Raw genomic sequence first — 22488 nt, forward strand, 5'->3', positions numbered from 1 at the left:
GGCTGCTTGGGGAGACGTAAATTGCTGCAACGCCATGCGGGCGTACGGATTCATGAAATTCTTCCTTACGCCGCGTCTGAGGGCCCAACATGATCTGCTGGAGCTGCTGATCAGGGCATGGAACCCGGTGGACCAAAAATTCACCATCCGTGGTCACGACATTGAGTTTGACCACATGGATATCTTTTTCTTGACTGGGTTGTCGCGCCGAGGTGCGAGGCCCATCTTGGAGGGGCAGCAACCTAGCGGCGGTACTCTGGATGACCTGATGGCTGAGGTTTGCCCGGGGGCGGTGAAAACGCGGAGTGGGAAGTGCTCGATCCCCACAGTGAGAGACATAGTGCTGCGCACCATCCTGTTCATGGTGACCCGGGCAGCGGGCAGCATGGCGAACCACGAGGCATCCAAGACCCATCTCCTACTAGCCCTCGAGTGCCTCGAGCCTACCGTGTTTGACTGGTGCACTGCAGTGTGCAACAACATGAAGAGGCAATTGAGCAACTGCCGTCTCGGAGAGACGAAGCAGTTCGGGTATGGATCGATCCTGGTCCCGCTCATTCTGGAGCTTGTACCAGCCATGCGACTGCAGTCTATGGCTGTGGATGCCCCCAGAGATCCTCGAGAGACGAGGGCCTCACGATGGGCTCGGATTATGCCACGTGGGGGTGGCGGCCGACCACATAGCTGGGGGGTATTTTTCAGAGACTGGTTGGACCAACAGGAGATCTTCGTACAGGATTGGCCATATGCGGGGATGGATTTCCGCAATGATCCTGACTTGGTGCTGCCTCCGGGTGAACAGTGGGATGATGCAGGTATGACACTTTTTGTCTTTTGAGTTTTGTATTGTTTTTAAAATTTTTTATGTACATGTCCTAATAAATGTCTTGTCATGCAGATGTGGGGCCTACTAGACCGATTGGCCTGGCTGCCACGGCACGGAGAGAGGGCCCGGGAGCCGGAGCTTTGGCCTTAGCCCCTCCAGGGGCCAACACACCAGAGATTGTGGCTCGCAACCTTGAGGGGTTGCTGGAGGGGGTGCCGGACTTCCAGGGGGTTGAAGAGGTTCCTGTGGAGCATCAGATCCACACAGTGGGTGTGGAACCCAGAGTGCACCGCCTTCTGAGGCGAGTGGCACGAGCGGCTGTGTACTACAGAGAGCACCATCCAGCCGATTAGTCACCTAGGTTTTATTTCCACTGTTTATTTTGAGACATTATGACTCAGATGTATTGAGATTTTGGGACACGTACTTCTATTTTTGAGCGCCTCAGTGCGCCACACGATATATATATATATACATACCGATTTTTGGATGAGTCGTTGTTACATGTGATGATGTGTTATCTTGTGTTATGCGTTTGTTCAGTACAATTTGTGATCTTATGTATGAATTTGCACGACACTCGACTCATGGATTTTATATGTTTAATGCAAGCTTAAAAACACACACGTGCAAACTATGCTTGAAATGATTTATTTACATATGCTTATGGTCTTACTATGCTGTTCTTTTCCTTCCTTGTATGATGTTTATCTGTTTCGCAAATGTCTATCTAATACACGATTTGCCAATGCATCAGTCAACGTATTTAATCGTCTCGGAATATGCTGATAAGTAATGTAATCGAAATTCCGTTCTAACAATCTTACACGTAGGTACAACCTTAATATGCGCTGGTCTCTGACGGAATATCGCCTGTTGAGTTGATGGACAACCAGCTGGGAGTCCAGGTTCACCACTAGCTCTCGGATGCCGAGGTCAACTGCTTCGGCAAGTAATTCTATTACAGCACTGTACTCGGCAACGTTGTTAGTGGTACGACCTAGGCATACACCCTGCAGGTTTATCAACTCCCCGTGAGGATCGTAGATCACCCACGCTGCCGAAGACAAATTACAAGTACTACGGCAGGCACCATCAGCGAAACCAACATAAGGAGTACGAGACATCTGCGCAGGAAAGAGAAAGCATAATAAGGGGCAAAAACACGCCTTCACACCAAAGCAAAAGAAACTCATGCAGTAAAAACTCAAAAACACACGTATATACAAAGTGACTGTGAGCAGCTATGCATAGTACTTCTTCAGATACAGCCCATTTCGGGGCTTGTCAAGAGGATTTCCTTCATAATCAATCAACTCATATGCGCCCTTTTGTAAAACACGTTTCACGATGTAGGGACCTAACCACATGGATTCGAGTTTTCCTGCCCCCAGCTTATCCTTAGCTTGATCGTAGAGCAGTACTAAATCTCCCTCAACAAAGGAACGAGGATGAATATTCTGATCGAAGTGAGCTTTGACTCTCTTCTTCTGCGCTTCGATAGCCAGAGAGGCCAAACGACGAGTCTCGTCTAACCGTTCTAGGTAAAGAAGCCGTTCCTCCACTGGAGTGGTGTTGGGAAGCAACTCGACAGCTAATTTTAATGAAGGAATTTCACATTCGACGGGAAGGGTAGCCTCCAGTCCATAGACCAGTTGAAACGGGGTGAAACCGGTGGCATCCTTCACAGAAGTCCGGTAGGCCCACAAGGCTGGGAAAAGCATTAGATGCCAGTTTGACTTGTGTGTATTGACGGTGCGTTGAAGCATGGTGATCAAAACTTTGTTCACGGCTTCAACTTGACCGTTAGATTGAGGATAGTACGGTGACGAACTATCTTGACGCAAGCCTAACTGGCTCGTTAACTCTGTCATCATATGATTTCGGAAATGCTTTCCATGATCTGTAACAATAGCCTGAGGGACTCCGAAGCGAGTGATGATATGATTGAATAAAAACTGCGCCGCTGTGTGACCGTCTTCGTTTAATGTAGGCATTGCTTCGGCCCACTTGGTGAAATAATCCACGGCAACGATAATATACCCATGCCCCCCGGCCGAACGAGGGTTACAGGACGTATAATCGATGCCCCATTTGGCAAATGGACCTACGGTTACAACAGGGTGCAGTGGTGCAACAGGTGCACGCATCTTCCGGTGGTAAACCTGGCATTCATGGCATGCGCGTACAGCAAGGATGCAATCCTTGAATATAGAAGGCCAGAAATAACCAGCGCGGAGGATCTTTTGAGCGGTAGCGTACCCGGACATATGGCCGCCACAAGCGCCGGAGTGGCAGTCATTCATGACTCGCTCAGCTTCCTCGAGAGTTAAGCATCGGCGAAGAATAGAATCGACGCCGAGGCGGTACAGGGTGTCGCCTAAAATGCGATACGGTTGAGCCTGATGACGTATCCGTCGTCGAGCTTTCTTTGATGTATTGGGACGAAACGAAGACGTTTGTAAATATACAATGATGTCCCCGTACCATGGGTCGAGAGTGCTGATGAGAAAGAGCGTTTCATCCGGAATTTGCTCCTCTGAATGAGATGGTGCAGACTGAGATGGTAAGGAACAGAGCAGTTCAGCAAAGACCAGTGATTTCTTAGACTTGGCGGCAGTAAATTCCAAGTCGAACTCTTGGAGGATTACGATCCACTTCGAGTATTTGCCCCCCAGCAACTGACGTGACAAAATATAGGTCATGGGGTTGCAGTCAGAGATCACGGTCGTTGTGCGCAACAGGATGTAATGACGGAAACGTTGGACGGCACAGACAGCGGCCAATGCCAACTTTTCGACATATGCATAGCGAGTCTCCGTATCGAGGAGGTTGCGACTAAGATAGTATACAACGTGCTCCAAGCCATCGTCATCGTCTTGCACTAAAACCATGCCGATGGTGGTATCGGCAGCGGCCAGATAAAGGGTGTAGTCACGGTGGTAATTTGGAGGTCTTAGGAGTGGAGCTGAGACCAGAAGGTCTTTAAGACGCTCAAAAGATTGCTGAGCGATAGCGTCCCAATGAAAGGGCGTGTCTCGCTTTAGTAATCGCGTGAAACCCTTGGCCACCTCGGCATAATTTGGGATGAATCGTCTGAGAAAATTGGCTTTTCCCTGCAAGCTTTGTAATTGCTGTAGAGTGGCAGGGGGAGGAAGATTCACAATGGCCTCGACTTTAAGGGGATCCAAGCGGATGCCCTCTCGGGAGACGATAAACCCGAGTAGTCGGCCAGATTCCACGCAGAAGACACACTTATGCGGATTGAGTCGAATACGGTAGTGTCGACAGCGAAGGAAGATTTCGCGTAAATGAGATGGATGGTCTTGACGTTTAGCTGAATGAGCGGGTAGGTCATCCAGGTAAGGTTGTACGATGTTTCGGATATCATGAAAAGCATACAACATCGCACGTTGGAAAGTGGCGCCGGCATTTTTGAGACCGAAAGGTAGTTTCTTGTAAGCGAAGGTGCCCCAAGGACAAATGAAAGCATTCTTGTGCTGGTCTGCGGGGGCTATGTTGATCTGGTTGTAACCAGAGAAGCCGTCCATGAACGAATAAATTTCGCTTCCTGCGCAATCATCGATAAGCTGATCAATAAAAGGCGTAGGAAAGTTATCTTTTGGACAGGCGCGATTGATATCGCGATAGTCAACACAAACCCGAATAGTGCCCTGTTTTTTATTGACAGGAACTATATTAGATACCCATTCCGTGAGGGGAATGGCATAAATGAAACCAGCTCGAAAAAGATTTTCAACTTCGGCCTTGATGGCTGCAGCCTTTCGAGGGTGCACTGGGCGTAAACGCTGACGAACAGGCTTAGCCCCAGGATAGGTAGGGATTTCGTGCTCCACGATACTGGGGTCAATGCCGAGCATTTCTTCGTAAGACCATGCGAAAACATCACGAAATTCACGAAATAGATCTTTGTAGATTTGAATTTCCTCAGGAGTACATGTGACTCCAATATGAATATTTTCGACAACCCCTGTTTTGACAGAGATGTCGATAGCCAAAGTCTGCGTAATGTTACCCATGTTCCCTTCCGAAGACACTTGATATAACTGGATAGGTGTTTGGAGAGGGATATGTGGGAGACATGAAGCAAACTTTCCGAGACACGTGGCCATTTCCGAATGAGGAGGGAGGAACGAAGAGCGATGGTGGTGATCTGACCAAGGGAGCTCTTCGGGAGACATAGTCTCGATAATAGCCTCGTCGGATGGGAATGATTCCTTCAGGGGGTCCGAGGTGGCCTTCTCTCCCAACCAAGGGAAGGTTTCAGGTGAATCGGGAACGCTGCCTGGAATAGCAGGTTCGGAGGTTGAAGCCGATGCAGCAACTATTTCGATGTAGTTGAGCTCGGCTGGGCTCAACGGCATCATCTCGCCCCAGGAGTCCTCTTGATTCACGGGAGGGAGAACCCATGGATCAGAATGCGTTGTGATCATGTTAACGGAGGCGAGATTTGGAGGTGGGAGGGGAAAGACTCCCATCAAGGAGGGATCTTTAAATAATCTGGCACCCACACTCTCGAGCGATTTGAAGGTATGCTCCACGAATGGTACATTCCCTTCAGAAGAGGAAGCAAAAAAGGACAGCTGGTCCACCGTGACGATTTTTCCTTGATGGGGAAAACGAACGACACGGAATAAGGAGGAAGCCACGGCTTGCATGGCATAAGTCCAGCTTCGTCCTAGAAGGAGGTTGTAAGTGAGATTAGCGTCAACGACTTCAACCTCGACTTCTACAGTTTTCCCTTCTAAAGAGATAGGTAAACGCGGGAGGATACCAAGTGGACGCGATTCTCTTCCGTCGAACGCCTCTAGGGTGGTGGGAGACTAGCTCAGAGCAGGCGAACCAATAGCCTTCCAACAAGCAACCGACATGATGCAGGTTGAGGCTCCTTCATCAATGACAGTACGGTGAATCGTCTTGCCTTTGATGAGAACTTGTATAAGGAAGGCCACCTGATGAGGTAATCTCTGCGTGAAACCTTCGAGGTCAAAAGAAATTAAATCCGAATCTGCCGGGTCGATGCCACCAATTGCTGATAGCAGGGACTTCCTCTGGGAGGGGCAGCTCTGGAGGACTTCTAACGCGGACATAGCAGACGGAGCCTGAGCTAAGTCCTCGACAATGCTATAATGCTGAGCGGCACGAGCATTGGGGTTATAAGATGACTTCCTGAGTACACCTTTGGGAGGGGGTCGGGGGATCGTCTCGGTGCTGGGCCGTTCAATGTGAAGAGGGCCAGAACTAGACGCGGGAGCGCTGGAGGGGACCTCCGGCTCCTTCCCGGCTGAAGATGGATATTCTTTCGTTCGAGTCGTAACGTGGACGGGGATGGTTCCCGCCATGAATACTTGAGAACCGAACGAGGAAGAGGATTGAGAAGGGTCTGCCACCTGATGCGTCTGCTGGGATGGGAAAGGCTCTTTAAGCACGGCGGGGGACCCTGAAGCACCTTTTAAAAGCCGACTAACCTCGGACCGCCTGGGGCAGTCCTTGGTGTAGTGATCCTCCTCACAAATGAGGCAGGGATACTTAGGCTTCCGCTTGGCTCCTTCCTCAGCGGGAGGTTTAGGAGGATTCTGCTTAGGTTGTCCGGATTTTTCTTTGGCCTTTCCCTTCTTTTTGCCTTTCGAGGATTTGTCTGCCGCGGTGGACTGAACGGCATTTACCTCGGAGGTATTCCCAGGAATAGATGGGCTCTGAGAAGCATTCTCGTTAGAGGCGTTTTGTTTCTGCTTCCCAGAGTTTGCGGTTGATTTCTTACTTGGTGAATTCACGGAGCCAATAACTCCATCAACAGACGGTTTCGGTGGAGCTTTGGTTTGTCCGTGCCTCGGGGCATCTGGCAAATAGTCATACAAAGTACCTGACTGAGAATATACTAAGTCGAGGTATTGAGCTCGCGCAATCGCTTGCTCTTCAGTTACACACGCCCCCATTGCAATATCTTTGGCAATTTTAGGGACAAAGGATGTGGTAAACCAGTCGGTCAGGAGTTGATCGGGAATCCAAAATTTAATCAAACGACGGCGCCTTCTCCATTCATGTATATGATCAGAGATGTGCGTTGCCGTATCCTGTTTCAGAGACGTGAGCAAATGGGTCCCAGTCTCGTACCGAATGGGTAACTGAAAATGAGTAAGAAAGGCCATAGCCAACGAGTTAAAGTCTGAAAACATACCGCGATTAAGTTCGATGTACCATTTTGCGGCTGAACCAGTGAGGGTCCTCTGGAAGAGGCGCAGTCGGATAGAATCATCAAGCCATGAGTTAGATGAACACCAAAGGTGATATGTCATTACGTGGGCTTGAGGATCCTCTCCGGCTTTGCCGTCGAACTTTGGACAGTCACCTGGTATTTTGGTCGGAACCGGTGGCCAATATGAGTTATGCAAAATAGGATCGTTTGTTAACTTGGACACATCGGGTAGTTCCAACGTAGCCAAAAATGGTAGCTGCGGGTTGAAGGACATCTGTGGCTGAGGGTTCGAGGCGGTATTAGGGTTCCACCCAGATTGGGGTTGCCCCCACGAACTTTGTCCAGACGGACCTGGCCCGAAAGGACCGGCCGCATAGGAATTTTGTCCCGATGGACCTGGTCCGAAAGGACCTGGCACATAGGGAGTTTGTCCGTAGGAGTTTTGTCCGTGTGCGGACGACTGTCCCTGTGTTTGCCCCCCAGCTCCCCATGAATTAGCAGCTTGCGCGCCAGGTTGACCATATTGATAATTTTGATAGGGAGTGACCTGTGGTTGCTGATAATTTTGGTAAGGAGCATACTGATTTTGCCCCTGGGGTTGCTGGTAGCCATGTGACTGCTGGGTCGCATACAGAGCCTGGTAGGCAGGCTGCGTTTGATATGGAGGTTGATAACCTGCTTGAGTCTGAGGCCCAGAGTACTGTCCTTGAACCGGTTGAGGTTGGACCACACGTCCCGAAGGTTGACTTGGTCGGATTCGAGATGGACCTGGTTGGCCAGCAGGATAGCCTTGCTGAACGCCAGGTTGTCCATGTGCCACCAAGGGTTGTCTTCGCGGAGCGGGTGGTCGAATTGGTTGGATAGCTGGTTGACGCCGAGGCTGGCCAGCTTGTCCAGGTTGACGGTGAGGGTAGACCCCGGGTTGATTTGGCTGTATAGACGGTTGGCCCGTTTGTCCCCCACCGTAACCGGGTTGGGAAGAGGGTTGGGCTTGCTGTACGGCAGGCTGCCCTCTTTGGTATATAGGCTGGGCAGAGGGTTGCCCCCCTTGCCCAGAAGGATTTGCGATTCGAGGGGTAGGTGGGCCCTGTTGAACATAGGGTTGTCCGCCCTGGCCATAGGGATACCCTTGCTGGACGGCTGGTTGATTTGAAGGATTGTAAACTGAGCCAGTTTGTCCAGAGGGGTACCCTGGCTAGAAACCAAGCTGGTCTTGAAAAGACGGTTGCTCTGGCTGCCCAGTAGGTTGATTTTGATATGGGTATGGCGGACCTCCCATGTCCATAGGTTGTTCCTGGTAAGGTTGACCTTGTGGATGCCCAGATTGTCCTGGGTCAGGCAGGCCATACAATGGTTGCCCTTGAGGGGGCTGCACGTAGAATGACGGGTCCTGATTGGGTGGTCCTATGGGCTGCCAAGGAGGGTCTCGGTTTCCAAAGTACTTAGTAGTGTGGTCATACATGACATTCAAAGATTCCTCGTTCTCTTCAAAAGGGCGACGAGGGAGACCTGAGATTTCCTCAAGGAACTCACCATTTGCATCGAAGAAGAAAACAGGACCATCGTAATCTGGGTCCGTTATAGGTTCCCCATAAGCATCATACGGTCCTGATCCTGGAATGCCTCCAACAAAAGAACCAGCTTGAGGAACTTCAGACGAGGGAATCGGTACAGCACTGACGACCGGAGTCGAACGTGCTACACAAACAGTAGGTTGAGCGGGAACTGAGGTGACGGGCAGGTTGAGTTCTGACGTGAGGGGTGGGAAAAGAGGCTGCGAAACAAAAGGGCCGATCGAGGCAGCGAGAGTAGGATCCCATATAGTGGTAGAAGTTGTTCTAGCATCATACCTATCCCTTAGCGATTGATATCATGGAGGGAGGGGAGATGAAGACGGGATCGGGGTCTCAATGTCTGTGACCGCGGGTGTCTCGATGTCTGTGACTGCGGGTGTCTCACCCGTGCTGGAAGCTGCCCCCTCCATCGGAGATGACATACCTAAAGGGGTACGGGGGGTTGGGGGGGTATCCCAATCTTCTTCCCAGACGGGATTCCAATCCTCCAAGTAATCTGGGTTGCCTGGGGACCGTGCGTTAATAGGCTGGATACTCGGAACAATGGGAAGAGTACCGCCTAAAACTGGTACCTCGGGAGCAACAGAGGATTGAGAACCTTGGTCACTTATACCGGAAGTTGATGGGTCAGCCAGGATGACCAGACCCCTTAGAACTCTTAAAGGAAACTACCGATAAAAGCCTACTCAAAACTATCGCACACAAGACCTAGAAAAGGTGATGTTATCGTGGCCAAATTAATTTTAAGACGCAAGGACCAAACTTGACCTTTTCATATTTCAGGAGTCGAGAAAAGGACAAAGATGACTCCAGTCTCCTTCGAATGTTTAATGAGCACGAAGTGACAAGACGCTCACAGGCACCTTTTCGTTTAGGGAGTCCGAAAAGGATCAAAAGCGACTGCTCTGGAACTCTAGGTAGAGGGTGTGCCAAACTCTTCGCAAAACCACAGAATACTTTTTAGGGTACGGGTGGTCAATCTTCGTGAATGCTGTGTTCACTGCATTGCGAATTGTAGGGCGGCCGACTCGGCTTCCTATGGATAAAGGATAAAAGCCTAGTGGGGTCTCCCTATATACTCGACGGTACGTGGGAGCGCAATCCGTATTAGACCACTATCGAGTCACAGAAGGAGGAATCACCCAACCTAATGTGAAACAACAGTGACTATGTTTTAAGACGCCGGAACACGTCTCTAACCTAGACCTCTAAATATTTGCGTTTAGTTCCAATGCGTTTTTAGATTCATTTGGTTCATTTTATAGTTGATCTTGAGATTAAGTTTCGATTTCAAGCTCTATCGTATGTTCGCTCACAATTACTTAGATGCAATCTATATGCAAAAGAATTTCGTTTCGTTCGATGAATTCTAGCTACGAGAGAGCAAAGAATTTTTTAAACAAAACGAATACAAACAAACAAGCAGCTAAATGCAACTAAAGCGAGGAAAGGAAACTTTTCTCTTGAAAATGCAAATCAATGAAATGTTCTTTTCCTTTTCGAATTTTAAAGCAAGCTACTAATTCGTTTTCTTTTTAGTGACATAAAACACCTAAAGGAATTTGGAGGAACCTGAACACCAAGTAAACTACTTAATGAGAGCACACAAAGTTCCCAAGAACACTCAACCGAAGTCTCGAAATCAAAAGGAAACGAGGCAATGCACGAGCTATGTGATCTAAGCTCTGCAAAACAAGCAAGGATCGCAAGCAAGGAGGAAGCGAAAAAGACCACTTGGAAGCACAATCCAATACACTCTGACAATTACTGAAAAAATGCGAAAACAAGTCTAGAACGAGCTGGTCAATCAAGCAAACAGGGATCCTCACGGGAGGCTTGACACACACACGGCCACTAGATGTCCTAGGGTTCAGAGTACGAAATCAATAGAGAAAAGCAAACATCCGACGGACCAGAGTCGCAACCAGTCAATTAGAGACCCAAACACAATCCAGTAATCGCAAAAGTAAGGATGAAAACACGAACCAAGCAGCTAGAAGGGAAGTTGTTTGCAAACTTAAAACCAAGCAAAACGAAACCCTATGGAGTTGAGCTCCGTAATCAAACAGTTCAAAGTTCAGAGAGTGAAAAACAAGTCATCAGACAAGCGGGGAGAAGAAGGGAAAGTCACAGCAAGAGGTTCAGGAGGTCAATTTGGACAAAAATGAGTTTTTCAGGCTCAGCGCGGGTAGCCTTCAGCAACTTGGCGCTGACAGGGGGAGGCCTTCAGCAACTTTGCGACGTCAGCGCGGAAAGTCAGGGAAAAAGCGCGCTGCCCTAGGACAAACGAGGTCAGCGCGGATATAAGGCACACAGACGCGATGACCAAAATCGCAAAGAAGAGGGGGCGCGATGTCAGCGCGGAAGAACACGAATAAAGCGCGCTGCCCTTGAAAACGAGGTCAGCGCGGCTGTTAGACGTACAGGCGCGATGAAGAGAAAACCAAAGAACAGAGTCGCGATGTCAGCGCGACTGTTCCGAAATAAAACGCGCTGGGAGTAAAAAACAAGGAAAGCCAAAATAAAAACTTCCCAAACCAAAGGCAGGAGCTTTTTTAATAATAAAGACGCTTTCCAGAAACACCCAGAAAGTTCATAAGCAATAAAGACAATCCCAAAAACCCAAAAAGAGATCAATCAAAGCCAAACACAAAAGTGGACTGAAGAGACAAAAAGGCTGGTCCCCAGTGGAGTCGCCAAATTGTTGGAGAGGTAAATCCCCTCTACGGATAGAGGCGATCCCTACTAGCCTAATGGGGGTCTAGCAACAATCACACAATGCTGCCACGCATGTTCCTAGTTACACTTAAACAAGAAGTAAAGAGCACCTACTTGGATTCCTACGCTGTCGTTGGACGAAGAGATGTCTCCTTCGCTCCTTCGCTTCGGCTGGTCACAATCCCCCGCGATCCCCGCGAACGGACACCTGCACACACGAAGAGAAAGCAAACGCAAGCGTGAAATCTAGTAAAAGTAACTATATGTCAGTCAGAAAAGACATAATTCACATTTATCCATTGCATAAACAAACGAGAATGGAACAATAATAGCAGTCATCTATTATTAATCAGAATAGAGAAGAGTACAACCAAATGTTCTGACGTCGATAAACTTCTCAGGAGGGATCAGTCAGCATGTATCTCAAGCATTCACCTTTGAGGATGGTTCTCCCAAGACAAACAACTCTCTCTCTCTCACACAAATGTCACAAACAAACTTCCCAAAGCAATCAATCACTTCCACTCCTAACACACCAAACCTATAGCAGCAATCTGAGCACTACAAGCTCTGTACAATCCAAGCTAAGTCTAGCTAGTTCCCACTAGTTTCTAACTAGCTGCTCATGGTAATGGTGGAAGTTTATATAGGAGAAGGAGTCTCCTAAAAAGGTGGAAGGATGAGCTTATCTTCAAGGGGAGTAGTTGCAAAGGGTCGAACAGACATGCCATAGAAGGGAGTCGATATTCACAAAGCTAACAACCAAGCCTGGAGAGATCTGGAAGGCTGGTTGTTTGAACAAATTCGCCCAAACTGGATCAGCGCGGATTATATAGAGACTGCCGCGCTGTCAGCACATAACAATAACTGAACAAGTCATGTCAGCGCGGAAGAACACGGGAAAGCCGCGCTGTGCGTCATCGCGGAAAAGTGATGTTCTTCCGCGATGGCAGCGCACGAAATACACTGTGAGGCGCTGGTCATCGCGGTTATTTTAGGAACAGACGCGCTGATGCACAAAACTTTGGAAAAATGGGTTTTAAGCCAGTTCAGGGATCAAACACTTAGTGATTGTGACTTCTGGACACAGCAGGGCGACTGACAGGAAGGCAGTGATAAATTACTGTGTAACAGCTACTTTATTGACTAATTATGAGCAGGGATGTACTATAGGAGAGTTGCAAATCAAACACTGACACTGAGCAAGAAAAGAACTAGCTGCACTAAAAAACAGAACTATATCTCATGTTAACCTAAATTCTGATCTAGGAAAATAAAATGCTGGATAGTGCTATATGGAAAGGAAAGCATGGAAAAATATTTATTGCAAAAATAGAAATGAGTATGGCAAAATGGATCTGAAGCAAAGCATTAACCTCTAAATCAAACTATAACACTAGAAATTGCATGGATGAAGCAAAATTGTGTTTTTGCGGCAACCAGAGTGTCTTGACCTCAGCTCATGGTCCCAAAGGGAGGAAAAGAGGTCAAGGCTCTGTTGATGGCCTTTTTTTATCTTTCTCCTATCACTATTTAACCTACTTCAGCAAACTAGAATGGAAACAACTATGTAAATTACCAAAGGCAACCTATTCTAACCAAGGAAGAAGTCTATCTAGCAGCAAATAATTCATGAACTGAAACAAAACATATAAATACCAAACAAGAGGTGCTAGGTAGCTTGGGTTGGGTCCTAACCCAAGAGCTTCAGCCCTCTGAAAGAACTCAGTGCTGGCTCAGAAAATATTTCATCTCCATTACCAAAATAATAGTCACATTACATAAAACTGTTCACAAAAGTAAGCTCGAAATGAGCTAAGCAAGAGCTGCCAAAAAAGTGCGAAAGTTTGAATAACATCCAACAACCTAATGAGGCCCTAAGCCTCTCTATTTATACCACTAGAGCTCCCAACAGCTCTCATATAATCAAGGAGGCTTGGCTCCCAAGACTTGAGATAGAAAGCAATTATTCTTCACTTGCTTGGCTGCCCCTTTTGCATTGATGTGGCTGCTTGTGCTCCGAGATTTATGAAGGAGGATTCGAAGTAGGGAATCATAAATGAGGGGGAAACCCTCCTGAAAATCCTCTCCCTTTTTTTCCTTGAATATTGGCAGCCAAATGCTCATTAAACCTTTGACTTTGTCTCAAAATTGACCAAAAATCTGCATAAAGCACACATTAGTCTTCATGGCATAATGGCTAACCCAACTCACTCTATTAGCATAAATATAATAAAAAACATGTAATAAACTAATGAGAATGGTGGATTAAGCAAAGTTAGGAGGCAAAATGAGCCCATATAATTACCCATTTATGGGGCTCATCATCACGCCCTACTGAAGGTGTTGCTCATCCTCTGAGCAACTCAATCCATATCCTCATCTTTGATGGCCCTGATGGCCTACCTAACATCCCATGCTTTTGATGTGAGGTCATCTTTTTTGTCATGGAATCCTTCCTTTCTGTCCACCTCTTCCCACTGCTATTTTTCTTCTTCCTCTTTTCTACCTTCCAGAAGGCCTAGTAGTAGTGGGGGACTCAATTTGAGGCCAATCCAATTGACCTTTAAATTCTGCATAGAGCGCTTGTACAGTGGCACTCTCCTTAGTTCTTCTTTCATCCTTGTTGGGGATTGATACTCCCTGATTTGCAAACTGTGTGGTAGAGTGTTCCACCTCCTCATACAAGCATGAATACAGTCTTCCCCAAGTAATCTTTCCATATCCTCAAAATGTGCAATGGCCTGAGCCTGATCATTGATATACTTAGGGGCACTTTGAGGATTATTTGCAAGCAGCTGGTGTGTGTTGATGAGAGCCATGGGGTCTGATGGCTCAGCTCTGATAATTAAGGGTTCATTTTGCTCTTTTGCCATCAACTTTTTTATTTTTGTTGCCCTTTTCTCCTCATGATTCATCCATGAGGCCATGGCCATTAGCTGCAGGTCCCCTAGCCTAGCATTGGGGTCCCACATGTTCATGTTTGTGAGGGCCATGTTATGCAAATAGAACTCTGCTATTTTTGCCTTGTCTTCTGAAGAGCTTTGGTCACATAGGTCCATGAACTTTCTGTAATCCTGGAAAGGCATTGTGCCTCTCTGTGCCAAAGTATTGATCTGAAACTGTAGCCACTGGTCCTTGAGGTATAATCCATATGATTTTGCTGGTGTTCTACACTATAGTGCCTCCATAGACCAGCTGGCCATGCATGCCAATTGTGTCTCCTTTTCTTGCAGCTGTCTTCTTAGCAACTCATTTTCTATTTCCAAGTGAGTTCTTGTGATTGCCTCTTTATGTCTAACAACACTTAACTCCCTGTCCATTTCTCTAAGCTTGTTCTCCATGTGGCCAATATCCTCTACCCCCTTGGATTTGGCGGTTTGCATCCATCTATGGCTCCTGATCCTTTCTTTTTCTAACTCAAAGAAAAGTGGGACTGCAAATTTCTGTGGAATGATTTCCCCCCCTCAAGAAGATTCTAGTAAGAGCCCAAACTAGGCCGGGGGTCAGGTTCTTGCACCTCTACTGTTTCCTCCTTCCCCTTTGGCTATTCTTCTACCCTTTTCTCAAGTTTTTTGGTCTCCCATAGCTCTGTCAGGGTCTCCTATAGAACAGTCTGTGCCTTCTGTAGAGCTATTTTGAGTCCTGTAGTTGCACTCTTTCCTTCCAGGTGGAAGATCTGGGACTTCCTCTTTCATATGTGATGGGGGTCTTAGAGGGAGATTCTTCCCCTTTGATAGTGGGTGAATCTTCAATTATAATAGGCACTATTGAAGATGGTTGGGGTTTTCCTGTTTTTATCCTTGTGCTTTTCCGAGCCCTGAAATACATTGATGTCTACCTCTTCCTCTTTTATTTTTGTTTAATTGGGGTGTTGAGGGAAGTGAGGGTAGTTGCTGCCTCTCTTTCAAGGGTCTTAGGAGACACTTCTATCTTTTCTACCCCTTTTCCTCCTTCTGTCTCTGTTTCTGTCTCTGTTTGCTCTGTTTTCTCCTTCTCTCTTTTGGTTTCTTTCTTCTTCCCTTCCCGTTCCTCTAAATAACTAGTTTCTTCTCCTTCCTCATAAAACCTCCTGTCATTTTTCCTATGCTTCCTTGGAAAAACAACTATGGAAATGGAGAGAACAGTTTCTGAATAAAACAGAGAGATAGATAGACTGTTTTTTTTTTTTTTAACAATAAGCAACAATTTTTTATGAATTTCCTCCACCAAGCAGTTCTATTTTCTCTTCAAAAACTAAACCACTATTTGAATATTTTGATATTCAATGGAGGTATGCCAAGAACCTACCTCCTCAAGCCAGAAATCGAGCAAGAAAATACTGTTTTCTCCTTAAAAACAGCTTAGTGCCCCTCCTGTAGAACTGTCTATAGGTGCTCTTGTAGAACCTGTAGGTGCTCCTGTAGAACGCCGATAGCAGGAGGATGGATGAAAGCGATGGAGAATGATGGTTTTTAGGCTATGATGGTGAAAAATAGCTTGCTGGAGCTAAGTGGATGAGGAGGAGTACTTATTTCTTCATTTAGATATTTCCGGTGATGGGGTGAGCTGGAAAAAATGTACGTTGCCATATTGGGATCGTTGGTCCCCACTTGCCTTGTCATCATGGCTCTCTCCCACAATCACCTCAAAACATTGCATCAGAGTTTACAAACCCTCCACTACCTGTCCCTGGGATTTCTCTGAGTTTGACTACATGCACATGTGGTGGCAACTCCGGATGAGTGAAATCAATTGGATGAGGGACCTTTTCTCGTTCAACCCTACCGATCTCATCTGCTTATGCATATTTTTCAATTACACCAATGTAACAAAGGAGCGGGTTAGTCACTTACCTGTGAGTCGAATGTATGTGTTGTGAGGCATTTTGGCTCCTTTTGTTGCTGCAAGATTGTATTTCCTTTGCTGCATGCCTGTATTTCCTTTGCTACATGCTTTCTGCTTTCTGAGATATGGTTGTATTGTGTGCAGGTTCCTTTCTAGATGGATCTGACCTTCATGTGTCTGCTTCAACCTTCAGATTTACACCCGCATGCTGTTGATGCTAGATTTTAATGGGACAGTGACTTGTTTTGTCCATATCTCCCAAACGGTAGATTAGATTGACCTGAAATTTTCTGAGTATGTTTCCATAATCATTATGCACCTCCCATAGAAAAATTTTGGTTAATAGATGCAAAGATTTCGAGAAAAACTGAAAATGGCTAAAGGTGATGGAGGCTGATTTCTTGGTGCACTGGAATTTGCTAAAATTGCTTGGGCATGTTACCATCATCCATATGCATATCCCCATGAAGCATTTTTTTAAATGGATGCACAGATATTGAGAAAATGCAAAAATGGTTGAAGGTGATGGAGGCCAATTTCATGGTAACCGTGCATTGGAATTTGCTGAAATTGCTTGAGCATGTTACCAGCATCCATATGTAACTCCCCATGAAATAGTTTTTTAAAGGGATGCACGGTTTTCAAGTTAAGGAAAAAACAAATTTTTGCTCTATGTATTTTTGGCATCAGAGCATCTTGCAATTTTTAGACAGTAAGAAAAATGAGCTTGGGGTGTTATGCAGGATTGGAAATCATGGAAGAGAGGTTTGAAGACTGCAGGAGGATTTATAAACCCTTTATGAAGCTTCCTTGTTCCTCAAGCTACTTTTAAAATCAATTTCTGGCTCTCTGTAATTTCTATAGGAGCCTGCTGTAGAAAACACAGGGCCTCCTGTAGAAAACACAATGTTCGGAAAAGAAGTACAGTGAGGTGAAAAGAATGTAAAGAATGATGGATAAAGGTGAGGGAAGGTAGGATAGGTGTTGTTATTGGTTTTAGAGCTTCCTTGGCACCTGTTGTTGCTTCCTGTAGCCCTCCTGCACCTGCAATACCACTGGAAATTCATTTTTCTTTTTCCTTTTCTCTATTTTTTTTTTTTTTGAAAACAACTAGGGTGCCTCAGAGAGGTTTTCACCCTAATTTCCTACCCTGGGCACCTCCAAGGGAGGTTTTTGCCTAGGGATCTTATTCTTTTCCTCTTTTTTCTTCTTTCCAAACCATTGACCGCCTCATGGAGGTTTTCAATTAATGAGCCAATCTGAGGCACCTCCAAGGAGTTTCTCACCTTAGATTTTTATTTTTTCTCTTATTTTTCATTTTTTCTTTTTTCTCTCTACCCTACCATAATTGAAAAACAAAATCACTTTCAAGTATAAGAATACTTCCAATGGAGCCATGTGCACATCGAGATGATAGACAAAATGATGTGGAGGCTGGAAATGTATGCTTTGACATATATCTGGATTTCAAAGGCCAAATCATTTGACTTTGAAGGGATCAAGCATAGTTGAGGAAGAGAGTGATGTTGCAACTTAGTGACTGGATGGAACCATATTTCAATATAGCTGTGATGTCCTTGGTCCTTTTTCTGATCTGGATCATTCTTCATGTCTTCTTCCACCATGATCTTCACATCTTCCTCTTTTTGCTGATTTTTCTTCTGAATACATGGAGGATTTGTTGGTAACCATGAGGGAGCTCTCTCGATATCTGATATTGATGTCTTCTCTTCATCAAGTGCAACCCATGGTTCTTTGATCTTCTCTTTTGAATCTTCTTCTTTTGGATGTGGTCCTTCAATGATATCAATATAATCTCTTTTCTGCAATACTTTTCTTGAGCTATGGTGAATACCATTGAGCTTAAGAGGAGTTGTTTGGAAGTGTTGTACCTCAGGATTGTAAATGGGTGAGCTACTTCAATGCGTGAGTTTGGAAATGGTGGTACAGGGAGTTGAGTGGGAGTGCATATTTGAGATGAATTTGGATGGGGATGTGGTTGGGTAGGTGGTGGAGGTGAAGGAGTGGGAAGAGAGTGGTATTGGGGCCTCCACCCCTGATGATATGCATTCCACTGAGGTTGCAGCTGAGCGTAGGGTTGAAATTAATGGGTGGCTAGTTGGGCATGATATTGAGATGTGAAGGACCAAGGAGAAGGCAAGGACTAGGATGTATGAGTAGGGGGACCCCAAGAAGGTATGGAGGTGACTTGGTTGGGGTTGTAGTATGCCTGAGATGTCCCTTGCATCCCCTTCTGGTATGGTCTAGGTCCATGTGGGCCCCTTTGGTTAATGTAATAGATCTGTTCAGTGACTCTTGTGGCCCCTAGGTACAAAGCTTTAAGTCCGGGCAAGGAAGGGAACTTATCTGTAGAATGATCTTCTTCGTAGACTAAACAAACCCTTATAAAGTTCAACGGGCATTCATTCCTAGGATGCCTCCTAATGCATCTAGGGAAAAAATGGCCAAAGCCTTCTCTACTTCCTCTTGTTTCCTTTTGATATGTAAGGCATCCATTTTCATGGCAAGAATCTGCAACATCTCACTCTTGAGGTCTTCTAGCATGCTTCCAATTTCACCTTTAGTGGATGAATTGGAAGAAAAGGTACTGCTTCCAAAATTTCTTTTTTCTGCCATTGGCTCCAAAGAAATGTTTTCGTCTTCTTCTTCCCCTATAGGTCCTTCAAATATGTCTGGCTGTTACCTAAGGGTTTTTCTTGATTGCAACCACCGAGGAAGAGAGAAGGTTGGTTGTGTGAAGTAGTGGGGGTGTTGGACAAACATTTTCCTGAATTATCTCTATTCCTACGAGGCATGAAAGGAAATATTTTTGGTTGGTTTTTGTTTCTTTTTCCCCACACTGATAGTACTTGTAAAACTAAAATTGGTTGAATAAAACAAATTGCAACTAATTGAAATAAACTTGCTGAAGTGAAATTGCAGAATTGAAGAGGAAAGCAAATGAAATGCAGAATTGAAAGCAAGGAAATGACTAATTTACTTTTGCTGAAATGGAAATTGCAGAATTGAAAAGGAAAGCAAATGAAATGCAGAGCTGAAAGCAAGGAAATGACTAATCTACTTTTGCTAAAATGAATTTGCTGAAAGAAACAACTACTCTACTTTTGCTCAAATGAAAGCAAGGAAATGCAGAAACTGAAAGAAACAACTATTCTACTTTTGTTGAAATAAACTACTTAGTAGAATGTTGCAAGAAGAAATAGAAGAAAGCAGTAATCACAAAATACTCTGATGCATCCCCGGCAACGGTGCCAAAAAGTGGTGAGCACTAGTATTGCAGTAATAATGCTGCAACTCCTGGGGCTTCCTACTTTACTTTTATCAACCCAGTAGTTCGTAGCAAACTTGGAAGCGACGGTGTTGTATGCACAAGTACTAGTTCTTACTACAGGCTGTCACTTGGTTAGCTCGCGCAAGATCACTAGGAGCTCAAACCAACTTCTATGAATTCCAGAAGAAGCTTTATATGTGATGAAAGAAAGGAAAGCTTACTCTATAGAGGCTATTCTACTTGCAGAAAGAGAAAGAAGACTGAAATGTGAAGTAAACCTAGCAAACCCTAATTTACCAATTAACCCTACTTTTGCTAAAAGAGAGGTGAAAATCTAGGAAAGGAGTGCCATTACCTACTGAGGGAGTAACCTACACCTATTCAAGTGATTTCTAGAAGGAAATAAGAAAAAAACATCTTTTTTGGATTTTTATGTATTTTTGTGAAATTGCCGTGCATGTAACTTTTTATTTGTGGATGTGGTAGAAATTAGGTGATGATGGAAGGTGACCTTGGGATTTTCAGAGGTGTGGGAAGGTGTGGAGGTGTCCTAGGAGGCCTCTGGCAACCTTCTGGAGGCTTTCGCTGCAATCGGACTTTAGAAAGTCACTTATAGGAAATTCTAAAGGAGGCTGTAGGGGATCTACAAGAGGATGCCGAGGGCTGTTTTAGAGGTTTTAATGGCAGAAAAATGGTGGGAAAGGGTAGCTAAATACTAGAGGGATGTGTTAATGTGTCTGAGGTTTATAAAGGAGTATTAGGAAAGAAAATTATGGTTGGATTTGTTCAAGAGTCGAGAGGAAAGTTTATGAGGAAAACACAAAAAATTAGGGTAGATTTGTGAAGGGCTATGAATGACCTATGAAACATGTAGAAAAAGAGATGGTGATGTCTGCTCTATTAACTTATTATGAGCAGGGATGTACTGCAGGAGAGCTACAAATCAAACACTGAAACTAAGCAAGAAAAGAACTAGCTGCACCAGAAAGCAGAACTATATCTCATGTTAACCTAAATTCTGATCTAGGAAAATAAAATGCTGGACAATGCTGTATGGAAAGGAAAGCATGGAAAGAGATTTATTGCAAAAATAGAAATTACTATGGAAAAATGGATCTGAAGCAAAGCATTAACCTCTAAATCAAACTATAACACTAGAAATTGCATGGAGGAAGAAAAACTATGTTTTTGTGGTAGCCAGAGTGTCTTGACCTCAGCTCATGTTCCCAAAGGGAGGAAAGGAGGTCAAGGATCTATTGATGGCCTTTTTGTATCTTTCTCCTATCACTATTTAATCTACTTCAGCAAACTGGAATGGAAACAGCTATGTAAATTACGAAAAGCAACCTATTCTAACCAAGGAAGAAATCTATCTAATAGCAACTAATTCATGAACTAAAACAAAACATATAAATACAAAAGAATGGGTGTTTGGAAGCTTGGGTTGGGCCCTAACCCAAGGGATTCAACCCTTTGAAATAACTTAGTGCTAGCTCATAAAATATTTCATCTCCATTACCAAAATAATAGTCACATTACATAAAACTGTTCACAAAAGTAAGCTCGAAATGAGTTGAGCAAGAGCTGCAACAAAAGTGAAAAAATTTGACTAATGTCCAATAACCTAATGAGGCCCTAAGCCTCTCTATTTATACCACTGGAGCTCCCAACAACTCTCCTATAATCAAGGAGGCTTGGCTCCCAAGACTTGAGATAGACAACAGTTATTCTTCACTTGCTCAGCTACCCCTTTTGCATTGATGTGGTTGCTTGTGCTCTGAGCTTTCTGAATGAGGATTCAAAGTATGGAGTTATAAATGAGGGGGACACCCTCCTACAGATCCTCTCCCTTATTTTCCTCGAATATTGGCTGCCAAATGCTCATCAAACCTTTGACTTTACTCAAAATTAACCAAAAATCTGCATAAAGCACACATTAGTCTTCATGGCATAATGACTAACCCAACTCACTCTATTACCATAAATATAATCAAAAGCATGCAATAAACTAATGAGAATGGTTGATTAAGCTAAGTTAGGAGGGAAAATGAGCCCATATAATTACCCATTTATGGGGCTCATTAAGATGCATGCTAGGAAATGTAAATTAAGATAAATCCCATATAAAAGGTTAGGATTATGCTCAAATATATTTTCTTTAGTTATTGACCAAAAGTACAAAGAAAGGGGAACTTACCATGCATTTTCCTATGACATTGAGGCCTAAATGGATACTATAGTATGTTCTTCCTCCTCCGTTATGGTCTCAAATCTCACTCTTAGATGTTATAATAAACTATGGGTAAAATAAGATAGTAAGGAATGGATCCTTTTGGAATAATATTCGGTATAACATGAGAGTCATTTCACATTATTTAGGCCAACTTGAAAGAGATAAATTCTTCATATGAGCCTCGATGGAGGCGATGTTCACATCATTGGAAAGGTATGAATGTGTACAATAGTGTCAAGGAGACAAGAGCTATGCTTGAAATTTTTTGACACTAGAAAGTGTTATTTAATTCCTCAAAATGGCTTAGGAAGGTTCTAGTCCTCAAATATCCAAACTAGGATTTGCCACTAAAATGGGCCTACAAGACAATTCCTCTAGTTTTTCCATGTAGAATGTAACCAAGATAGATGAAAAATTGTATATTTATCCATTTTGGATCATCTATGGATTTATTTCCCTCTCATTCCATTAAAATAAATGTTTCGCATGTATATTTAATAATTTTTTTAACTAAATTAACAAATTTAATTTCTTATGTGGTTCAAATAATGATGGACAAGTTGAATTATAGTTGATTATATGAATAGGAAATTAGTGAAAGAATTGTGGTTTACAATATAATTGTCATTGAATCTTCATTCATGTCACTACAATCACTTGGGAACGATACCTACATATTAATGAGTAGTTCCTTGTAATGAAAATGATAGTTGAAGCTTCAACACATACTTATGGTGATCACATGTGAATGCTCATTAAGGTGAGTTCATTGCTTAAAAAGTTAGAAACATTGTACATTTT

The 22488-nt window shown here is 44.5% G+C and overlaps 1 protein-coding gene across 1 annotated transcript in view; it reads left to right on the forward strand.

The window, feature by feature from the left end:
- The first annotated feature begins 726 nt into the window (after positions 1–726).
- LOC149239810 (uncharacterized) overlaps positions 727–22488 on the forward strand; it is a 92119-nt gene continuing 70357 nt past the window's right edge. Inside the window, exons 1-2 of the mRNA XM_089369974.1 lie at positions 727–815; positions 899–1096. Of these exons, the coding sequence (XP_089226100.1) occupies positions 755–815; positions 899–1096 (259 nt within the window). The 5' untranslated portion in view covers positions 727–754. The remainder of the gene's footprint in view (positions 816–898; positions 1097–22488) is intronic.

This window comes from Pinus tabuliformis, chromosome 8 (assembly GCF_031772625.1).
Source record: "Pinus tabuliformis cultivar Carrire ecotype Pingquan chromosome 8, CPIR1, whole genome shotgun sequence".
NCBI classification, from domain to species: Eukaryota; Viridiplantae; Streptophyta; class Pinopsida; order Pinales; family Pinaceae; genus Pinus; species Pinus tabuliformis.